We start from the raw sequence: 23,119 nt of genomic DNA on the forward strand, positions 1-23,119 counted from the left end.
CTCTCCTAATAATCCTTATTCTGAGAAGGATCCCCAATTTAGGTTTTTTTTATGTGTTAAGAGAGGAGCCAAAGTTTCTCTTGACCCCACACAGTTGCCTTCAGCTCAGAATAACATTCATGCCAAAGTGACCCATCTTGGGTCAGCTTGCCTTCAGCCTCTACAAGGCCTAAATTAGAGTAAAATGTGCAGTGTGCTTAGAATATTACTTAACACATTTTAGGCATTATATGCTATTTATAGTTATACATCCGAATCACTATTTCTTTCAATTGTCTTTATATTTCTCTACCTGTTTATTTGATAAAATAAAAACTATTGAATAATGCTGAGCTGTCATTGCACAGCTCTGGAGCTGAGAAACCTTTGGTACATATCCATCAGAACAATGAATACTTTCTACAAAGATAATCTTATGTACCCTTATCTAATAAGATAAATTTTCTCTTATTTTGATTAAGATTCAGGCTTCATCAGAGCCTCATTGGCTCATACACTCTTTGTCCATTCAGGAAATGTTATTTGATAATTTGTTCCTAAGTGTTGTGCACACAATCCCACTGTGTGTGTGTGCGTCTGTGTGTGTGTGTGAAAAGGGTCATCAATGAAGACCAAATTAGTATTCTTATTATAAATCATAATATCACAATTAATTCCTTTCCTCTGCTTAATTCTCTGATGCTGTCTTTCATTAACAAATGTTTCTCCCTATTAAATAAGTATATTTGATATGTTCCAAAAATGTTCACAAATATCTATTCTTTCTTAACAGCTCACTTCTAGATATAAAAACTTTATTTTAGTTAATTGGTTAATACCTACCTGTGAGCGTAGACTACATAGGGTATATAGCTGGGGCAGCTATTTGGCAAATGAATTTGTGTAGTTAGTATTTTATGGAAGAGCATTAGATGCACCTGAGAATACTTGTTTCCTACTAAGAGCTCTTCATTCAGCTCAAAAATGCATCATTTTTCAATTATCATCACCAACTACTATTCATTGATAAACAGCTATTTCAAAAGTGTTCTCATTTTCAGAGGAGAAATTGAGAGTCTTGTGACTGGAAGTTCTAATCCAAAAATCCTTATTTTAAGATTGATAGTCTAAAATTGACAAGGACTGTATAAGTATGAAATAAAATAGTAATTTGCAACTGGTCTATTAGTAAAAGTAAAGAACATTTCTTTATCTGTACTTTTCTTTCTTTTTTTTTTTTTTTTGTACTTTTCAAATAACAGTGGTGATTTACAGTTGCTTCATCAATGCTAAGGAAAGTCTCTAAAGTGCTAAAAAAAATTCCTACTGGCATTGCACTTTGCAGCATTTTCTTTTCTTTTCTTTTCTTTTTTTGCATTTTTTTTTTCTAATGGAGTAATAGTGTTCATCAAAATAGAATGGTGTTCCTCATTAGAGTATTTGTAGTGGAGACATTACAAATATAATGAACTAAGATGTGCTAATTTCAGGTTTGCCTCAAATTTAATGCCTCCTTTACTATGTAAAGCAATAAGCTTTACAATTGCAAACTTTCAACTAATTGCTTTTGTATCAAGAGAATTGGTTCAGAAACCCTTCAGTAACTGCTAATCTTCTTTAACTATGGAGAAAAGATTTAGTTTGACACCGTTTTAATATAACCTGAATATTATACCCAGATTCTTCATAACATCCTACTATTTTGTTTTCTTATTGACATATTTCATATGATGTGTGTCTTAAATATTAACATACATATATATTTATTTTTTGCTTCTTAGGCATTAGCTATGGGAATGATGACAGAGTACTATCATTATATCTTTACGACTCTGGTAAGTAACTTAAAGCATAAAGGTAATGCTCTAAATTTTATTATTAAGTCTTTTCAGGATGACGAATGGGCTTTTGAGTGAGAATGACTGGTACTTTTGTAGTTATCATTTATTTTATTTTTATAAAACTCAGGAAGAATTAATTCTTATAGAGAATAATATTTGGTGGGAAGCTGATGATTTTGAAATAATATTATCTCCGATGTCAATTCATAATATTGTATCTGTGGGACGCCTGGGTGGCTCAGCAGTTGAGTGTTTGCCTTCGGCCTATGACGGGATCCTGGAGTCCCGGGATTGAGTCCCACATTCGGCTCCCTGCATGGAGCCTGCTTCTCTCTTGGACTATGTCTCTGCCTCTCTCTGTGACTCTCATGAATAAATAGATAAAAAATATTTTTTAAAAACCCAAAATATTATATCTTATTTATATATTGCTTTAGAGAACTTTCAGAACATAATAAATAGTCATATTGGTTTGCTGAGAAATCAGTGTTTTAGAAAAGCATAATTTTTTATGTTGTTATCTTGGTTCTATTTACTTTAAAAAACAGATTTATTGAATCTGTTCTTTTAGTAGATTAAATATTCTGTTCTGCTTTTGCCTATGTTTAGTTGGATTTTTAAAGTATTATTTAATTTGCAATTAGCAAATTGAATGTTACCTTTATCTTTTGTCTTTACATAATCACCACACATTTTTTTCTTAAGTATGCATGAAAATATGACCTTACCCTTCTGTCAAACCTACTAACTCTTGGTTCTATTTCTTTACTAATATTTTATCCTGATTTTCCCTCTTCTGTGAAACGACTGTCTGTTTCTGTCACTAATTCTTTCCTGCTGTAGGGGCAGAAATTTTGTCCTTCTTCCCTTCTAGGTTCTTTGGCTGGTCTAATAATTAAATTGACATAAAACAGATTAACGGGAGAAAAAAACAAATTTAATTTCATGTGTAAGGAGCCCCAAAGATATGAGACTCAAGGTCAGGTCAGATAATTGAGCTAAGGAATGGGATGAGGGCCTGGGGCTTAAAGGGGAGGAAGGTAATTCACAGACCGATAAGAAGAACAGATATTTGGTAATTAGAAGTTTGCCCTGCCATGCTGAAAGATCTTTCAGATAAAAAAAAAAAAAAAGTTATTTCTAGTAATAGCTCCTTTTCGGGTACAGGCCCTCTATATAAATTATTTTAGTTAAGGCAGAAATAAAAGTTTTTCCTCAGTCTACAGGGGTTAGACTTGGTTGCCCCCCCCCCCCACTGGTGGGTCTTGATTGCCTTCAGATCAAAGTAATCCACATGCTAAGGTGGCATATTTGCATAGGCATATTCTATTCCCCTTTCCTGCCTGTTGCCCAATATATAAGAGCATCCAAGTTTGAGTCTTCATTCTATTTTTCTTCTTCCTCTTTGGTTATTTTCTTCAGGACTGATAGGTATTTAGAGCTTCAGTTATTACCTTTGTTGAAATGAAATCTCAAAGTTCCTTTGTAAGATTTCTGAGTTGTTATATATTGCTGCATTATAGAACAAGTCTAACTGGTGTTACATTAAGATATTTATTTAAATCTTAATGTTCTCTAAATTGACCCCTCTTCTGATTTCCTTTGTCTGACGCCTACATCACCACCAAAATTTGACTATTTTTTTTCCTCCATACTGTCTCTAGCATGCATCTCCACTCCTACAATGACCAATGCCCAGTCCAACCAATGTTTTCAGTTAACCCAAAGTCTTCTGATTGGTCTACTTGGTTTTAGAGGTCTCAAAGCTACTAGATCAAGTTACTATAATGTACTACTATAAAGTACTATAATGTACAGCAATAGCTTCCTGTAATAACAGCTCTCCTCTAATAGAGAATCTTCACACAATAGTTTACATTTTATTGGTAAATCCTATGGTTCACTCTAATAGAGATATTACTTCCCACCAAGTGACTTTTTGCAGCCTGTATGAAACTTAGTGATACACTAGAAGAGAGCATATCACTACTCATCAGCTAATTATATTTCAGTGTAGTTACAACTCGGTTCTACCATAATCATAAGATTTTAGAGAAATCAAAAGGATCTCTTAGGGCAGCCCAGGAGGCTCGGCAGTTTAGCACCACTTTCAGCCCAGTGCGTGATCCTGAGATCCTGGGATCGAGTCCCACGTCAGGCTCCCTGTATGGAGCCTGCTTCTCCCTCTGCCTGTGTCTCTGCCTCTCTGTGTCTCTTATGAATAAAATAAATAAATAAATAAATAAATAAATAAATAAATAAATAAATAAATAAATAAAATCTTTACCAAAAAAAGTATCTCTTAATAAGAAAAAAGGAAATTAAAAAAAAGAAAAAGTAGTTTAGGACATATAGAACTCATCAGCCTATAATTCAAGGTCTTTTTTTAGTTTGATTTTAACCTGACTTTCCTAATTTCTTTTGTTCCTGTTCTCCTTCATCAATTCTCTTTTATAGCAAAACTGATCTAGATCAGTCTCCTGAATAGGTTTTATGTTTTCTAATTTTTGTGCCTTAATGACGCTTTGAATGACATCCTTTTGCCTATCAAAAGCCTGGCCATTATTTAATGGCAGTGTTGATACCATTATTCTATGAAGTTTTTCTTGACTACAAACATTCAAAGTTATCTGTCTTGTTTCTGACTCCTTGGACTTATCACTTCTACTCTTTTTGCCCCTTTGTGTGTGTGTGTGTGTTTGTGTGTGTGTGTCTCCTTGGCTAGATTGCAAATGTTGAAAAAAAAAAACAACTAAAAATCCTTTATATTTTTCACAGCATAGAGCACAGTTCAGCCCAATATCATCTGCTCTCCATTGAATTTTATTTCTATTTTGCTGCCCATGTAGCTGTATAAATCCAAGACTTGCTGCATATAAGACTGATGGCATTACTGTTGCTCTGAATCCCAATATTGTCTATTAGATCTAACGATTAGTTAATGCCAACTTGAAAGAAGGCAGGTGTCCCACACACTGCATGTTTTCATGGTGACATCCAACTCTTCTGGATGCTTTGGCCTCCTCTCTCCTGGGAACCAAAAGGCAAAGCCAGAGCATTCACTACAGCCTGGGACCAACAACCAAAATCTAAAGGGCTCCTATGGTGAACTTGTTGGATAAGGTGTAAAACAAAGGCACTGCGGGGGTTCCATAATCAAAAAGGCCAATTTTGTTGTCCTTATCTTTAATATAATTTTCATTAGTTACAATCCACATTTCAAGAACTGTTTCTTAAAAAAATAAAAATAAAAAAAGACAAAATGAAAAGTGGCAGTAACCAGTCAAGGAAGCAGGGCATAGAAGAAATACCTAGTCAGTTATAAAAAAAAAAAAAAAAAAAAAAGTTAGTGCATGCATAAAATTTAAGGGCGAGCAATCTTTAATATGGAGAAGAAAGCTAATGTAAATCTTAAATGTAGATTACAGAATAGCCTGCTGTTCCATTGGTGGAATTAAAATATGATATATACATGCATACTTATCTAGAATATATATATTTGCATTGGCAAAGCATGAAAATAGTCTATTTGAATCTTGGTGACTTGTGATGTGTAACATCACTTGAAAAACAATAATGTTAATGCTTCTAAGAGAAGTAAGAATAATTGACTATTTTAATTATACATATCTCTGAATTTACTCTGTTGATAATAACACCAAGAAATTTGTCTTTCAGGATCTCTTTGCTCTTGATGTAGAGCCCTACCGATACAGTGGTGTTAATATGACAGGGTTCAGAATATTAAATACAGAGAATACTCAAGTATCCTCCATCATTGAAAAGTGGTCGATGGAACGGTTGCAAGCACCTCCGAAACCCGATTCAGGTTTGCTGGATGGATTTATGACGGTATGAATTCCCACTTAAAGATTAGTTTGTGTGTTTCTAAGTAATTTCACATAAATTATTAAATCTTCTGGATACTTGAGTTTAATTGTTTGACATTAAAGGCATGGTATCAGGACTGCTATTGAAAATAATTCTATTAACGATTTTCTAAATTAACTATATGGCAAATTTGTACTTTTATACAAGTACAATCTCAAAGGACATTACAACTATTGTTAGAATACTAGAATGTAGGAATTTCTCTAAGATTAATGAGTGCCATATATAGGATAAATTAGAGACTGAAAATAAGACGTTATCCTTTTGATCTTAACTACTGGTACATGATTATTCTTCATCATGTTGGTTTGTAATGTCATATGGATGACCTACATCATGTAAAAATGTCCTTTGAGTAACTCACTCTTTAAGGCTTAAGACTAACCAGTTATCACAGTTGTTATTTTCAAGTCCTTGTTTAAACTTAGAAACTGGATTTATACAGAAACCAAAAGAGAAGAGTGCATTCTGGTATAAGTTTAGCTGTTTATACCACTGCTGCCAATGAAAATCTAATGGAAGACACATGTATAATTTAAAATTTTCTGATAGCTCTGTTAAAAAACATAAGCAAGTAAAAAAAATCAATGCTATTTATTTTACTTATCTATATTAAAATATTATTTGAACAATTAACAAATTAAAAATTATGACAGATATTTTGCATTTTCTTTTTGCACTACATCTTTGAAAGTTGTCTTTGACACCATGCATATTAATTCAGACTAGTCACATTTCAAGTGCTCAATTGCCAAATGGAAGTACTGGCTACCTTATAAGACCAGGTAGGCTTATAAGGATAAAGGTTAGGGTAGGGTAAGTAAGGGTAAGGTAAGGGTAAGTAGGCTATACTATTTTTATGCCTTACTATTTAAGCAAATTATAAATGTCTGATGCATTCTTATTAAATCTGTTTTCTATAGACCAAATTATTGCTACATTTTAGGAAATAGCTAAGCACTTTGACAATATTTACATCTCCTAGGCCATTACAGCCTGCTTTTTTTAAGTGTTAGTCTAAATGGAAATTTTGTAGACATAATATTCTCTATCCAGATGTGTGGAAAGCTTTTTCTATTATAATTATATTTTTCCATTAATTGCTTCAATAGAAGTTCAAAGTGTGTTTTTAATGTAGCAAAATAAAGGAATAATTCTGTTATTTTTTTCCTTAAAAGTAGATTTAGTCACACAAATTGAGTGTCTTCATAGAGATTGAAATCATAGTTGCTCTCATGGTACCAGACTTCTGAAGAGGGAAAAAAAAAAAAGGCATTTGTTTTATTTTAGTGAGAAAAACAACCTCCTAGAATTTGAAAATGTCTTATACCCACATTAATTTTTTTAAAGATATAATGTGAGGGGAATTTTACTCTTTTGCATAAAAATAGAGATAATTGGCTAGTTCTAGCATTTTGGTATTAACCTAAGATATATTTGAGAAACATTATGGGGAGGAAAATATCTAAATAACTTTAAAATGTAAACAATCTCTATCCATTTTTGAAAACATCTTTAATGGTAAACTTCATGTCTACTTCCAGAAGTTTGTGTTCCATGCTTTATTTATAAATATAATAAAATGAAGATATTGTTTTCTCTAAAGTATATCCAGATTAAGAATAAAATACAGCCTAAAAACTTACAAATATTATGCTTTATTCTCAGTGTGAAGATGTTGAATCAAACTTGTGGAACTTTTTTCCATGTTTTCTAGCTGTCTTTATCAGTCTTTAATTTCAGGATGGTTATCTTATTGTTTGTTAGTGAAAACCATTTTTGAATGATTTTAAGAAAAATAAATCAATAGGTATCATGAGCATATAAACCCTTTTACTTAACACTTAACTCTAAGCTTTTACTAATATGTCCAAAGATTAATGTTCTCCTTTATATATCAAAACCGCAAAAGTTATCCAACTTTACTTAGGTATTCTCTATATTTCTATTTGATTCCCTATATGACTCTACATGTCATCCCCTGAAACAAAGTACTAGCTTCTATGTAACTCATAGAAACTATTGAAAGATGGATACAAAGGAAAGGTTATTAATTTATTGTCCAGAGAGGCAGGGGCTCTTAGAGGGAATTAACCTTCAGAAGTAGAACAACAACAACAACAACAACAACAGCAGCAACAACAACGAAAAACAACCAAAAAACCCCAGACTTTTAAGAGGAATACAGGTTTGGGTTCTTTTTTTTCTAGCCATGAGTCTGTTCCTACTCTATTCTGTCCTGAACTGGCAGGTGAGTTAGTAGGAGTGGATGAGTGATAGAATAAGAATGTATTGATAAAAAAAAAATGAGAAAATTAGCCTATTTTGAAGATTCTGGGCATTGTGTATAGAACATAGATTTTGAAATCTTAGGAAGAATAGTCCATGCCAACACTCTTATCTTTGCTATAGTCATGAAATGTCTTCTAAATGGCACATTAGAATTTTAAAAAAATGAAAATTTTTATATATGAGAGATAATTACCTCTACATTTATATATATTTTAAGTTACTGAAAAATATAAAGATTTCACCAGAAACCTTGAGATTTTAAAATAAGAACGTTTTCAAAATGAGTGAGCTGAAGATAAATGTACTTGTAGAGCATTTTTTAAATAATATTCTTATCTAAAAATGTGTACTAGGTACTTATTTTATTATATTTATAAATAAAGCATGGAACACAAACTGTTCTGGAAGTAGACATGAAGTTTACCATTAAGGATATTTTCAAAAATGGATACAGATTGTTTACTTTTTAAAAACTCTCTTTTGAAAATGATAATATCTTTCAAAATCTTCTCATTATATAACATTATATAATGACAAAATATGTGCAAAGTGTTTTCATTATAAATCATTAAATTCTTAATTATAAAATAGCACATGATTATTATAAAACCTAAGTAGGATCTGTATTGAACACCAATAAAAAATAAATTAAAAAAAAATGTTGGTATATTTATGTCTTGCGTGAGTATTATTTTTCTTTTCCACTTAAGACTATATTGTAAGCATTCTCCCAGTCATAAAATGTTTAGTAAAAGGAATTAATGGGCTATTTCCACCATGAATAGAGTCAGGAAATTAAGAGGAGTCTCATTAGAAAAGAAAAGAATTATAGCCTGGCATTGTGGTGTTGGCAATATTCCCTTCAGTCAATTCATGAGATCTCAGTGTTTATATATCTCTTGTTCTTTTTTCACCCTATGGTCCCATAAAGAAATGGAATTATCAGCAATGTCCCTAGTGCTTGGAGCAAGACCTATTATTATCAGTATCATAGTCATTGTTTGGTATGTAAGATCATAATGCTTAGATTTTCACATTCTTTTTTCATGTTGAGCTATAAAAGGAAACAATGAATTAGATTCATAGAATATTTCTGGTTGAGTTCCGGGTTAAGTGTTTATTTGCTAAATGGCTATTGAATACGAGATCATTTCTCCTGTACTTGTGGTTTCCTCTATGGTTTGGGGTCATCATAATAAAGATAGTAATGGCATTAGCTTAGTAAAATTTTTATCTCCATTTGGTATAAATCCAACCAAGAAACCAAGTTGCACAAGAAGGAAGTTAAAAAATAAACTCAACCCCCTTCCTTCACAAATAGAGTTTTTTCCTAACTCATGATGTCACCTTCCTCACACTTTCCCCAATGCCTGCACACTGCCATCCAGTCAGTGTGCTAGACTCCTTCTTAGACACGAGCCCTTACTATAAAGCCCTTTCTTTACTGTGCATTGTCTGCTGAGTATAAACATATATATGTTTCTTTGCTGGGAGTATGGAAGTCCCTAGGTGGACAGTACCACTGTTCTTTACTTCATGATCAGATGACATAGCTCCCAGTCTTCTGCCGAGACATCTGCCTTCTCTGAGCACAGTTACCAAGGGGCAGGGATTCCTCTTTTTTCTTTTTTTTTTTTTTTAATCCATCAGAGCTGATGATGGTTGTATTTATTTTTGATGTATTGAGTTTGCAGTAATCTCATTCAAGAGAAGGAAAGCCAGTAGAAATAACCTCAAGATCAATTTTAAATAGTCTAGCTATGTCCTAGAAATCTTTCCCAGTGCCCCTATTACACCAACCTATATTAATACTAATGGACCTGTACTTTATCTGATAGCTTAAAGGTACCATTTTTCTTATATTGATATATAATACTACACATATTCCTTGATAATGTAAATTTGAAACACAACTCAGTAATGACTGTGTTGGTTGGCTTTGTTATTTGGATTTCTATAAGGAGGTTACTCTTTTGGAAATATAAACTCTGGATACTAGCTTACTAGCTGCTATTTCCATTTTCTTCTTCTCTTCACATCTATCCGTCAGTCATCAAACACTGTCAAGTCTACTGTCTCAATATCTTTCTCTACATTCTTCTTTTTACCTCCAGACCCATGCCTTAGTTAAGGACCCGATGATCTCTCCTCTGGCTGCTGTAATATTCTCCTTACAAAGTCTCACTCCTAACATTCCTCCTGTATGCCTGCCTTCTTTCTAGTGTGAATATTGCTCATGACTCCTTGTCATTTACTAGATAAGATTTTATCAATTGCCAGGCCTGCAAGATGCTCCATGATCTGGCTTCTGCTGCTTGTCCAGGTTTCCTCATCTTTGAAGGGCCTGTACCTAGTTAAGTAGCCTGGTACCAGGAAAGTGGGTGCTCATAATGAAGGAGGGACCACCTGACTGAATAAATTTGCACGTTAATTTATTTTAATTATATTACATCTGTGTTCTAATCACTGTTTTCTTTTATTCTCCCAAATGCATTCTAGAGAGCTTTTTAAAAATTATGTACTTACGCTTTATTGTCAAGATATCTAATCATTTGGAAAATGCAATTAGGTTAGTGTCAAATATTTGTTAGAAAAATATCTTCAAAGTCAAAAGCTTAGAAACAGTTTTGATTACATAGTGAAAGTTTAGTGAGTTAGAAAAGTAGTTTCTCTTCTTCTTTACAAAAAAAGTGAAAATATGTATAAGAGAGATGAGTCTTTATGTATTTAAGTTCCAATGTCCTCGTGAAAAATGATTTCTTTTAACAACAGACCATTTGATTAAAGATAAATGTCTTATATGCCCAATTCACGACAGGGAGTTAACTTATGTACTAAGGGGGCATTAGTGATCACTCTGCTACTGTACAAAGATTTACCTTTAGGAAATAGAATCACAGTGAAATAAAGTATGACCAGGCAGGCTTTCATTTACTCCTGGAACTACAAGCCTGTCTTTGCCGCTGTCTTCTTAATTAGCTGGAGCTATTTTCTTCGATTCAGTTGAAAAGAGAATATAAGACTTTGCCAGGCAGTGGATCAAACTAACTCTCTACTTTTTAATCAATAGAGGCATTTTGAAAATGTTGACTTTATTTCATATCCCACTAAGACACCAAAGGTATAAAAAGTAGAAAAGGATGAATTAATTACTTTTTCTTTGATCAATTTTAATTATATGTATCATGTGTACTCTGAACCTGATACTAGGCACTCAGGATTTGGCGATGAAGATAATAATACATCTATTTCTTCACAGATCTTAAAGAATTGATAAAATTAGAAGCTAGTGTATTATTGATCATATCTCACATCATAGTACAAAAATATTCAAACTAATTGTTAACTTCTTCCCAATTTTGTTTCTTCGATTGATTTAGTTTCATAAGTCTTCCTTCAATTTTGTTAAAACTCCCTGTTTTCTATTTTATTTTGTGATAGCAAGAGACAAACATATATTTTCCAGGAGTTTTGCATAATTTCTTAATATTTTGCTGAAAAATGTGTGACATTTCACAATGTTTATCAACATAACTGCTAGTTTTATTCTTGTCTTTACTGCAGAAGAAATATTTAGGAGTCTATATTATAATCAAATATGACAGAAGTATTTGTATAAGATATTTCTGAGTATGTTGTAAAGTCATAAGCACAACACTCATTACATTTGTATATGATTGATTTAATGAATAGTAAAAGGACATGGAGTTTGTGGCATGAATAACAGAATGGCACTATATTCCTTCACTTTATATACCAATTAATCTTCCATGATATACTAGGCTGCAAGTTAAATCTGAACATAAATAATTGAGATGACCTAACAACCTCCATTGTTTCATTAACATACAACATTCCATTTAATTGCCTTTACTCATTGACAGATTAAATAATAAGCATTTATCTAAAGCTGATAAAGAGTTGGAATTTCCATTTTAAGTAATTGTTCCCTACATGAAAAATGGCAGTTGCAATGAATCATTTCCTTCATAATCATGCTATTTTTTAGGCCAATTTTTAAATTTTTCACTTGGAAAAAGGAAGGTTGAATCAGGAGACATTTTTACCCCTTCTACCCTCAAGAGCAAAATTTATTTTTAAAGTATTGATCTAAGATCATGCAATAAAAACTTGTAATGGATTAATACATTTCTGTTCACAATTTCCCTCAGCTTCTTATTTTATGTTTAATACCTATATGGTGACAAATAGATATAACCAATCACAGATGATATAAAGGAAGTAAGTACAGGCACCATATAAAGGGAATACAAGGTAGTTATGAAAAGAAGCAATAGATTCTTTTACTAGAGCAGGCACTCAGGTTAGAAGGCGGTTAACAGCAAGTTTGACATATTGTTTACTCTCCTGGATGAGAAGAAAATGGATTGGGATGGATGAGCGAAAAGGTGGAATAAAAATTTTGCATATCAATTAACTGACAATTATAAATATGCAACATTTAATGTATGATAAGTCAGAATACTTAAAGTGAACATGATATGGTGTTTGAAATTAAAAGACAGTAAGAGCATAGAGGCACATAAATAACAAGAAATATTATTCAGTTATAGATTCATAATGAACTACAGAAAAATTCTGGCTAAGAAACATCACAAATAAAAAAAAAAAAAAAGAGAAACATCACACGTTGCTATAAACCATAGTACTTTCTCTTCATTGTGTCTATTCCTAAAATAAAAAGACTAGACCTATTTCTAACATGTACAAGATGTGTTTTTTGACTGTTTATATTCAGAATAAAATACATAGAGCCAAGCTACATTCTGTATTTGGATAGGGAATGGACTGAAAAGGAGTGATCATTATTATCAAAACTATGTTTTTTGAATTATTCCATTTTATTCATAATTTTAGGGATTTTATTTTTTATTTTTATAATTTTTGAATTTATTTTTAAAATATCGAAATATAATATCAGATAAAAGATATCTTGTCCTTTATTCAATCTTTAAATTTTTTTAAAGCTTATTTATTATCTCTACACCCAACATGGGGTTTGAACTCATAACCTTGAGATTGAGTCATATGCTTTTGTGACTGAGCCACCCAGGCACCCTTTTTTTTATTTTTATTTTTTTAATTTAAAAAATTATTATTATTTTTTATCCCTAGTTTTTATTTTTTTTTAAGATTTTATTTATTTATTCATGACAGACACAGTGAAAGAGAGAGAGAGACAGAGACAGAGACACAGGCAGAGGGAGAAGCAGGCTCCATGCAGAGAGCCCGATGTGGGACTTGATCCCCAGACTCCAGGATCACACCCTGGGCTGAAGGCAGCACTAAACTGCTGAGCTACCAGGGCTGCCACCTAGTTTTTAAATAATAAATAATAACATAAGTTTCCATTTAAATACTTACATTTGTATACAATTTTATGTAAAAACAAATAATATAAAAGTAGGGGTGGGACACCTGGGTGGCTCAGAGGTTTAGTGCCTGCCTTCATTCAGCCCAGGGCATGATCCTGGAGTTCCAGGGTTGAGTCCTGCATCAGGCTCCCTGCATGGAGCCTGCTTCTCCCTCTACTCGTGTCTCTGCCTCTCTCTCTCTGTGTCTCTTATTAATAAATAATTAAAAAAAAATCTTAAAAAAAAAAAAAAACGTAGGGGTATCTGGGTGGCTTAATTGGTTAAGTGTCTGCCTTTGGCTCAGGTCATGATCCCAGTACCCTGGGATCGAGCCCCATCAGGCTCCATCCTCAGGAGGAGTCCCCTTCTCCCTTTCTCCCTGATGGTGCCCTCTTTCACTACCTCTCACTCTCTCAAATAAATAAATAATATCTTAAAAAAATAAGTATATAATGTTTATTATTTAAATATATTTATATTAATTATAGATACTATTGTGCAAGGTAAGGGATAGACTTATTTATTTACTAGAAAGACAATGTTATTTAATAGGATAATTAGCATTTATAATTTGTGGCCTCAGGACACTAAATATATATAAGATTTGGATAGATTTTTTTTTTAATTTTATTTATTTATTCATGAGAGACACACACACACACACACAGAGAGAGAGGCAGAGACACGGGCAGAGGGAGAAGCAGGTTGCATGCAGAGAGCCCGTTGTGGAACTCGACCCCGGGACTCCAGGATCATGCCCTGGGCCAAAGGCAGGCCCTAAACCGCTGAGCCACCCAGGTGTCCCTGGATAGATTTTTTTTATCCAGGGACTATTTATAAAAATATTTCTGTGTAAATATGTAACATATTTAACTGTAGATATGGTTAATTTTGGACTCAGTATGTCTGTCCAATTTTAACAAATTTTCCTTCTTATTATGATTTATAACAAATTTCAGCGTGTTTTGTCATAATTTCAGAATTGTATCTAAAAATTAAGATAGCTAGAAAATATTTCAGATAAATCAAGAACATGTATACAATGAAATTTTTATATGTAATAAATAATAATCCTGAGTTTTTTATGTAAATGTATACAACAGTAGATGTTTTCCTCTTTTTTGTTTTAAAATTACCTACTTTTGCATCTTACCAATGCAGAAACTCTCTTGCTTGTTTGATTCAAAATTATCTGACTCTGGTATTACAAGTAGGAGCATACAGATATATGAAGTGTGAAAGATGAAGTGTGAATATTAAGGGACCTACAATATAAAATAGCCCTGGAAGTTTGATCCAAACAATGACTTTGTATATGAACTTTGAATCTGGCTCCTAACGTATGTTACCTTCTTGTATTGACAATCTCTGCTATAAAATGACCAAACTGTGAAATGTGTTTAACACTTACTGCATCCTAGTACTATTATTGCCTAATGTCAACATCATGGGGCAGTTATTATTCTCATTTTACAGATGTAGGCACATAGAATAATAGATTATACATCAAGGAAGATCCCTGGAATATGGTCTGGAGCTAATATAAAGGAATCCTTAAGCATCCAGAGGTAAAAGTTAAGCATGATGAATTAGAAACCAGCAAAAAAAAAAAAAAAAAAAAAATTTACATTTATTGTTTCTTCTTTAACTTTAATGTATTGGGTTTCACACCAATTTGGGGTGAGCTGGTGGATAGTTGTCCTACTAAATCCTCCTATTTTCTTCCCAAATAAATTAAACTAATAGAGATCAAAAGCCAGCATCTGAATCCCCTGTTTTCAACCCTTTCCAATGCTATTACTCTGCACAAGTTACTTAAACTCTTTGGGCCTCACTTGTCAAATAGAAATAATAAAAATTAATAATAAATTATAGTGTGTTGTCCTAAAGATTAAAAGGGATAATGAATAACATATAAAAATGTTGGAAACCTACCTGGATTTTTATAATTATAAATTATATTACTGATTCCTCTTAACCTCCTGGTGCCTTACAAATATAGAAAAAATTTGATATGGTGCTTATAATTTAATTAATTTCACCATGGGGGTGCCTGGCTGGTTCAGTTGGTAGAGCATGTGACTCTGGGGCTTGGGGTCATGAGTTTGAGCCCCATGTTGGAGGTAGAGATTATTTAAAAAAAATTTTTCAATTGTATTATTCCAACATAGAAATTCCATAGAAAACTTAGGAAGATTCATACAGAATCTACTTAGTACTTGAATCTGTCTTCTTCAAAAATGTGCTCAATCACAATAATTTGAAATGTGTTATTAAATGACATATCCCTATTGAACAAGTTTTTAAACTTTATTTTTTTAAGATTTTATTTATTTATTCATGAGAGACACACAGAGAGAGGCAGGGACACAGACAGAAGGAGAAGCAGGCTCCATGCCGGGAGCCCAATGTGGGACTCAATCCTGGGTCTCCAGGATCATGCCCTGAGCCAAAGGTCAACTGCTGAGCTACCCAGGCGTCCCACAAGTTTTTTTGTTTTGTTTTTTAAAGATTGTATTTATTTATTATGACACACACACACACACACACACACACAGAGGCAGAGACACAGGCAAAGAGAGAAGCAGACTCCATGCAGGGAGCCTGACATGGGACTCAATCCCTATGCCCCAGGATCACACCCTGGGCTGAAGGCGGCACTAAACAGCTGAGCCACCCGGGGTGCCTCGTCCCACAAGTTTTTAAATCTTGTTAGAAGTTCACAAAAACTTCCATTTGTATGTGTCATTTATTTCCTCCCAATATCAGTCCCCTTCTTTTTTAGATTAAAAAGATGGCTTGTGACATAGAATTAAAGGTTGGAGTTTTGGGATCCCTGGGTGGCGCAGCGGTTTGGCGCCTGCCTTTGGCCCAGGGCACGATCCTGGAGACTGGGTATCGAGTCCCGCGTCAGGCTCCCGGCATGGAGCCTGCTTCTTCCTCTGCCTGTGTCTCTGCCTCTCTCTCTCTCTCTCTGTGACTATCATAAATAAATAAAAAATTAAAAAAAATAAAAAAATAAAGGTTGGAGTTTTGCTCATTTTTTTTCTATGTCAATTATCAAAAACTGTTAAATCTATTTCTATCTTAGAGTAAGAACTTTGAAAAACAAACAAACAAAAAAGATCTTTGGAATCAGAATCACCTGACTATTGAAATTAAGATCTATTTATTACTTCCTTTATAAACTTCTGTTAGTTACTTAACATCTCTGAGCCTCAGTTACCTCGTCTTTTTTAGTGGAAATAGTAATTCCTACATCAAGTTGTCATTGTGAAGATTAAATATATAACTTTTATACTGCTCAAAGACAGTGTCTGGCACATAGTAAATCCTTGAAAACTGGTATCTATTTACTTCAAGACAAATACCATTTCTACTTAAGTGACATTTCTGTTCAGGGTAAAGTTCATCTTTATCAAAGTCTATGAGATCCCATTTATACAAATATGACAAGTGAATAAACATACAATAAACATACAATTATGTATGCTTAGTAGAACAGGTAGTTGCTTACTCTGATGCACTGGATGAAGTTAAGTGAATGAATGAATCATTGCTAGTTTTACTATCGAATTGTTGATGCTCATTTCATTGCACTGGTACCTAAATAAATACATTTACATTAGAAAGACAATTTTTAAAAAAAGTGTAGCCTATGCAGTTTTCTGATAGAAAGTTTAAAAAATGGTCAAATATCTACACTGCTGCACTAATATCCAAGATGTGCTTGGCCAATCATACTCTTTAAATCCACATTAATAAATCAAAAGAATATTTCAGACAAAATGAAATGAAGAGTTTTAAGGTGAATTTGCCTGAAGGATATTAGGAATTCTCTTTCTTTATTATGCAGAGAGGAAATATTATGTTGATCTTTCATTTGCCTTTCTAAAAGCATTCATAAATATTTTATTCATTAATCTTCAGAATACCCTGTGACCAAATTGAACCAGAAGGGAAAAGCAGTTATTAAACAGACACAGATGTTGAAATGGTACCAAATCAATCCTTCATGAAAAATCCCTGTGTATCGTTACTCATTAATTCGTTCTCCAAATATTTATTGAACACCTATTATATGCAATGTGTGGTATTAGATCATATAGATGATAAGAAAAAATATATATATATATATTAACACGATGAATTATCAATTTAGTAAGGCAAGTAAAACACAGCCTTAAATAATCAAACACTGACATGTAATAAGGAATACATGTAGAAAATAGTGTGGGTAGATGGGAGTTTACCTACTTCTGGTTTAGGATATAATGGCAACATCACATAAAATCACAGCTTGAAAATGTTATGTGCCCAAATTAACAGAAAAGACATTTCTCTCCCTTTGTAGTTCCCTCACTGGACATAGTAAAAAAAATCCACCATCCTGTAATAAGTTCAAGAAACTTAGAGGCATGATTAGGTTGATCAGGTGAGTTGGTAGGACCACAGGTTCCATGGTAGGATGCTCCACTTAGGCGTAACATATTCCAGCCAGAGAATTCCATAATTGTTACCAGGTTTGAAGCACTCTCGAAAGTGGTACTGCATTCCTAGAACTACTGTCAGACACGGGTTCCTAGTGTTTCTGCTGAAAATGTGGCAGGCAAATGGTCATGCATATGTACCCATGTTTCTGTTGCCTCTGGTGTTAGAGGCTATTTTTGCCAATTGTGCATGTTCTCTCTGATCACTTAGCACCAGGTCTAGGGCTCTAATTCATTCTCAAATTGGTCTTGATCCCCACTGTTCCATCTTTCAGTTATCCAGCTTTTTTTTAATTCAAATTCCATTTGCCAGCATATAGTATAACACTTAGCGCTCATCATGTCATGTGCCCTCCTTAATGCCCATCACTCAGTTACCCCAATCCCCCCCACCTCTCCTTCTAGATTTTTGGTTTACACAACAAACATGCACCTGGGAGCCAGCCCCTAGTGCCAGTGTGGCTTATTTGGAGCCCCACATCAGTCCCAGGTGGTTTGCAGACCCAGCTCTTCCCTAGTGCTCTCAGACCTTTTCTAAACTTGCCCTCTCTCAGCTGGAGCATTCTGAATTGGGATCTTGACTGCTATTCTCTAAGGAATTCCTTGACCTTTTTGCAAATTTAGCCACTCACCTCCCACCAATTTCTTTTTTTTTTTTAAAGATTTTATTTATTTATTCATAAGAGACAGAGAGAGAGGCAGAGACAGGCAGAGAGAGAAGCAAGTTCCATGCAGGGAGCCTGATGTGGGACTCGATCCCAGGACTCCAGGATCATGCCCTGGTCCAAAGGCAGATGCTCAACCACTGAGCCACCCAGGTGTCCATTCCACCAATTTCCAAGCTCCTGGTACTAAGGAGGAAAGAGTGGTCTCTGTAAAACCAAATGCACAGTTGCTTTGGCCACCACAAAGATAGTGCAGAGTTAGCATTCATCTACTTAAAAGAATAAGTAAATGAGGTAATTTTGATGGATCTCTTCAGAGCAAGAAAACCTGTACCAAGATAATTTAATGTTTCTATCTTTCAATATAGAGCTAAATGAATACTAGTAATACTATTATTTTGACTGTGTCACCACGTACTGGGCACATATGCTACAGTGTTATAAGAATTTGACATATGGTGTGATTAGGAAAGGAATTTTGGAGGAGGTAGTGCTTGAGCTGGATCTTGAATGTGAATTCTAACATTAAATAATATTTTGAATAAGACTAAGTGAAGGACACCTGGGTGGCTCAGTTGGTTAAGCGTCTGCCTTCAGCTCAAGTCATGATCCCGGGGTCCTTGGATAGAGCCCTTTGGACTCCCTGCTTAGTGGGGAGCTTGCTTCTCCCTCTCCCTCTGCCCCTCCCCTTGCTTGTGCTCTCTCATTCTCTCTCTCTCGTAAATAAATAAAATCTTCAAAAAAAAAAAAAAAAAAACTAGGTGAGAGCAGAAAGGCCATGTTGAAAGAAGAGAATGGAAAGACATTATTAAATGTTTTAGAATAGGAGAGTGCAATAAAAGTAATATTTACCATTTATTGTGTATCTGCTCTTTACTAACCATTATGCAATTTGTGTCATTATATAAAAATATGTTGTCTTACATTACTTCTGATTATCACAGAAATGCTGCCAGATGACTATTATTTCTCACTTTACAGAAGATGCAACTGAGGCTCAAATATGTTTAGTATGTTGTCCAAGGACATTCAGATCAGAAGGTAGAGCTGAGCTTTACGTCTAGGCCTTTCTAATTTGGTAGCTTGAGCTCTTCTTGCTCCATCCAGCTCCCAGAAAGTCTTGTCTGGTGACAGTGCAGGTACATTAGACTCACTCCAATGGAGGCAGAAAGCTGTAATTCAAGCCTACAGTAATAATGACTGGAAGTAGAGCAGAGAGGGCTCAAAGGAATGATTGAACAGGATGACTTTTTTGAGATGAGAAAGGAGAATGAACAAGAGAGGCCTTTGACCTTTCCAGCTTAGGTAACTGGGAAACATTAATGCTTTTAATTAAAACGGGGCCATCTGGAGGAGGAGATGGCTTGGAAAGGGGATGGCGTTGATTATAGACATGTAGGATTTGAGATGCTGATGATACCTTAAAGAAGAGGGATCTGGCAAAAAGCTGGAAGCTGGAATATTGTTCCTCATTGTAGTAATGTCTGTTTCCTTTTCAGAAACAGAAAACATCCCAGATCCGATGGGTGTTATGTTTACATCCCTTCATAGAGAGGGATCAACCCAACCTGTTTGGGCCCTAGACTAAGCAACCCTGAGAGTGAAAAACTTTAGGCCATATTGAATGTTGGTTAAGGAATTATTGCATGTTTTGTTTCTCGGCAGTTGTACTGGAACAGCCTTAGGCTCCACCAAATGTGTCGTGGCTCTTGGGAATATGCCTTGGGGAAAGAGATATTCATTTGAATTCTGGTGCTATCTTTCAAGAAAAATATTACTCCTGATAAATGTTGCCTTTAAAAATCAACTTCTCAGACTGCACTCTCATTTTTAAATATTTATTCCTCCCGACAAATCCTTTAACTTTATCAAAGGGAAAAAGGAGGTGAATACGTGAAAAATTAAAGACAGTGAAAATACCTTTAAAATATGACTTTTTCTAGCCCTTAAGGAAGGTACACATAAATTTAATTGGCAAAAATCATGCATAGGTTCCTAGATTTGAGAATCTGGTAGACTACAATTTCACATTAAGTGAATGTGAAATAATCAAAATAACAATAAGGTGAAACAGATGTTATGCATTTGATCACTGTAAAAAGTATCATAAATATTTTGAATATTTAAAATTATTTAAATTTTATTGTTTGGGTGATACTGTAGAAAATTTGTAAACTAAAAAAAATTGTGGAGGAAAATTAAAATTTTCTATTTATTAATATGATAGGTCAAGAGAATAACAACTATCATTTTAGGAACTAGTAGAAGCTCTCTTAACCTACCTTCCCTTAACTGATTCATAAGAGTAACCAAAGCTTACTCTCTATCCATTGTTTAAAATAAACTGATTGATGTCCATAGCAGCCTGAGAAATCACTCCTAGCAGCCTACTCTATCAAGTTTCTGTCACATTCTCTCACAGTTAGGTATTCTTAAAAAAAGGTCAGTAATGATTCTTCCAAAACCAGTTTATACTTGTCGTATTTATCAATGACATAATTCAGTTAAATATTGCATAAAATAATGAAATACCAGGGTAAATCAGAATTGTTCCCATGAAAACTAAATTAACTACATTGAAAAACTTGGCAAAGGCAAGCCAACTAGATATTTTTTATATTAGTGTGAGCAAGACAGCTCTAAAAGGTAGATTCTGCAAATAGTTTGCTTTGCAAGTCTCTTTATTCTTCTTTCAACTGAAAGAAGCCAAAGCTGAAAATCATGGCAAATCCATTATGTTTGGGGCTTATGCAAAACGGGAGAGGGATTCTAATCAGCAGACACATGAAAAGAGTCTTGGCTCTACATTAATATATTTAGGGATAGCTTTACAGTTAGATGTTTTACTTTAAAATAAAACTTTTTTTTTAATTTTTTTTTTATTTATTCATGATAGTCACAGAGAGAGAGAGAGAGAGAGAGAGAGAGAGAGAGAGGCAGAGACACAGGCAGAGGGAGAAGCAGGCTCCATGCACCGGGAGCCCGACGTGGGATTCGATCCCGGGTCTCCAGGATCGCGCCCTGGGCCAAAGGCAGGCGCCAAACCGCTGCGCCACCCAGGGATCCCTAAAATAAAACTTTTAAAGTATATATGCTTTCACCAACCATCTTAATTAACTGGCCAAATGTTAGCTTTGGTTGTTTTAGAAAAGAGGTCATCCATGCAGTTATTTCTATCATTTTTTTCGTGCCCCGGTACATATTTCATTTGAAATAGGATTGTATAGTATATAATTCGCATGCCGTTTTCTTAAACTAACACTTTAAAAAAAAATCTATTTGTAAAAAAAAAAAATCTATTTGTTAGGCACTGTTCTTGTCATAGAGATATAGTGGTAAAGATGAAGTTTACCTTCTATTTGGTAACTAGAAGAATAAGTTAAAGAAAACTGGTTAGAATAAGAAGATAGAGTGATTAGGTGTAGGGAAGGCTCTTTAGTGAGACTGTTGCCAGGAGCTGATGTGTGGCTTAGGTCCAAATAATGAGAAATAGTTAGCCATGCAAAGATTTATCAGAACATCTAGGCAGAAGGAAGAAGTGCAAAACTCCCTGAAATGGAAACAGGCAAGTTGAGTCTATCAGTGTGCTAAATAATTTGGAGTAAGAGGGAAAGTGATAGAAGAACAGAGATGTGGTCATGAAATTTAGGTCTTTGAAGGACATGTAAATTTGAATTTCGATCAAAATGCAGTGAAAGCCCTGGAGGGGTTTCACAAATGAGTATTAGATTTAACTGGTCATTGGTTGTTAGGACATTTTATGTCTGTGTCTTTTTATAATAGAACAATATTACTTCAGAAGGAATAGAAAAATCTGTATTGACAGTGTACATATGTTTCAAGTGGTGACAAACCAGGGAAATGTAAGTTTGGTAAATGTATCAAATTGTATGAAAAATAAAACCATTGACAGTTAAAGTAATAATCCACTATTTTAATATGCTACAAATGTGCGACAGTAATCGTTTATAATTGCCAGCAAATGACAAAGTTAAATGTGGTAAAAAATATTTTGCATAGCAACTAATTTCTCCATCTGCTTTGATGCTTTTTAAATATTAAATATTGAACATACAGTTCTTTAAACAGCATTGTTTCTATGTCTTTAATGAGTCATTTAAAATAAATTCTTTAAGAAGTACAATGATACAGGATACATCAACAGTGTTAGGAAATATGTAAGGAGACATGCAGAATTCTAATCTTCTTGCTGGTATTGTAATCAATATTTTGCCTTCATCAACATGTACCCACAGGAACACAGCTGGACAGAATATTTTCTGTGATCTTTAGTGGCTCTGTCTTGCCCCATAAATGAGTCAGCTATGAATCAGTGAATGTGCTTCAGGCTTTGATTTTTGTTTTTAGTTCAAAGATGAGCATCATGAGGACACCACCCAGAGAGAGATTTATCATGTTTTGTTTCAGATCTCTTATGGTAAAAACTGAATTTTCTTGCCTTTGTTCTACCAAATACCTTCCATGAATATCGTAATTTAAAAAAAGAAGTCATTTTTAAAAAATATATCAGAGAATATTAACCAGAACAAGATAAAAGTAAGGTAGGTTTCCCCACCCTTTATTTT

At 33.9% G+C, this 23,119-nt stretch overlaps 1 protein-coding gene across 2 annotated transcripts in view; it reads left to right on the plus strand.

The window, feature by feature from the left end:
• Positions 1–23,119, plus strand: part of GRIK2 (glutamate ionotropic receptor kainate type subunit 2) — a 1,061,838-nt gene that overhangs the window by 708,078 nt on the left and 330,641 nt on the right. For both annotated transcript variants that reach the window (XM_038554811.1, XM_038554812.1), the window contains 2 exons: positions 1,761–1,814; positions 5,499–5,672. In XM_038554811.1, coding sequence (XP_038410739.1) covers positions 1,761–1,814; positions 5,499–5,672 — 228 coding nt within the window. The remainder of the gene's footprint in view (positions 1–1,760; positions 1,815–5,498; positions 5,673–23,119) is intronic.

Source organism: Canis lupus, chromosome 12 (assembly GCF_011100685.1).
Source record: "Canis lupus familiaris isolate Mischka breed German Shepherd chromosome 12, alternate assembly UU_Cfam_GSD_1.0, whole genome shotgun sequence".
NCBI classification, from domain to species: Eukaryota; Metazoa; Chordata; class Mammalia; order Carnivora; family Canidae; genus Canis; species Canis lupus.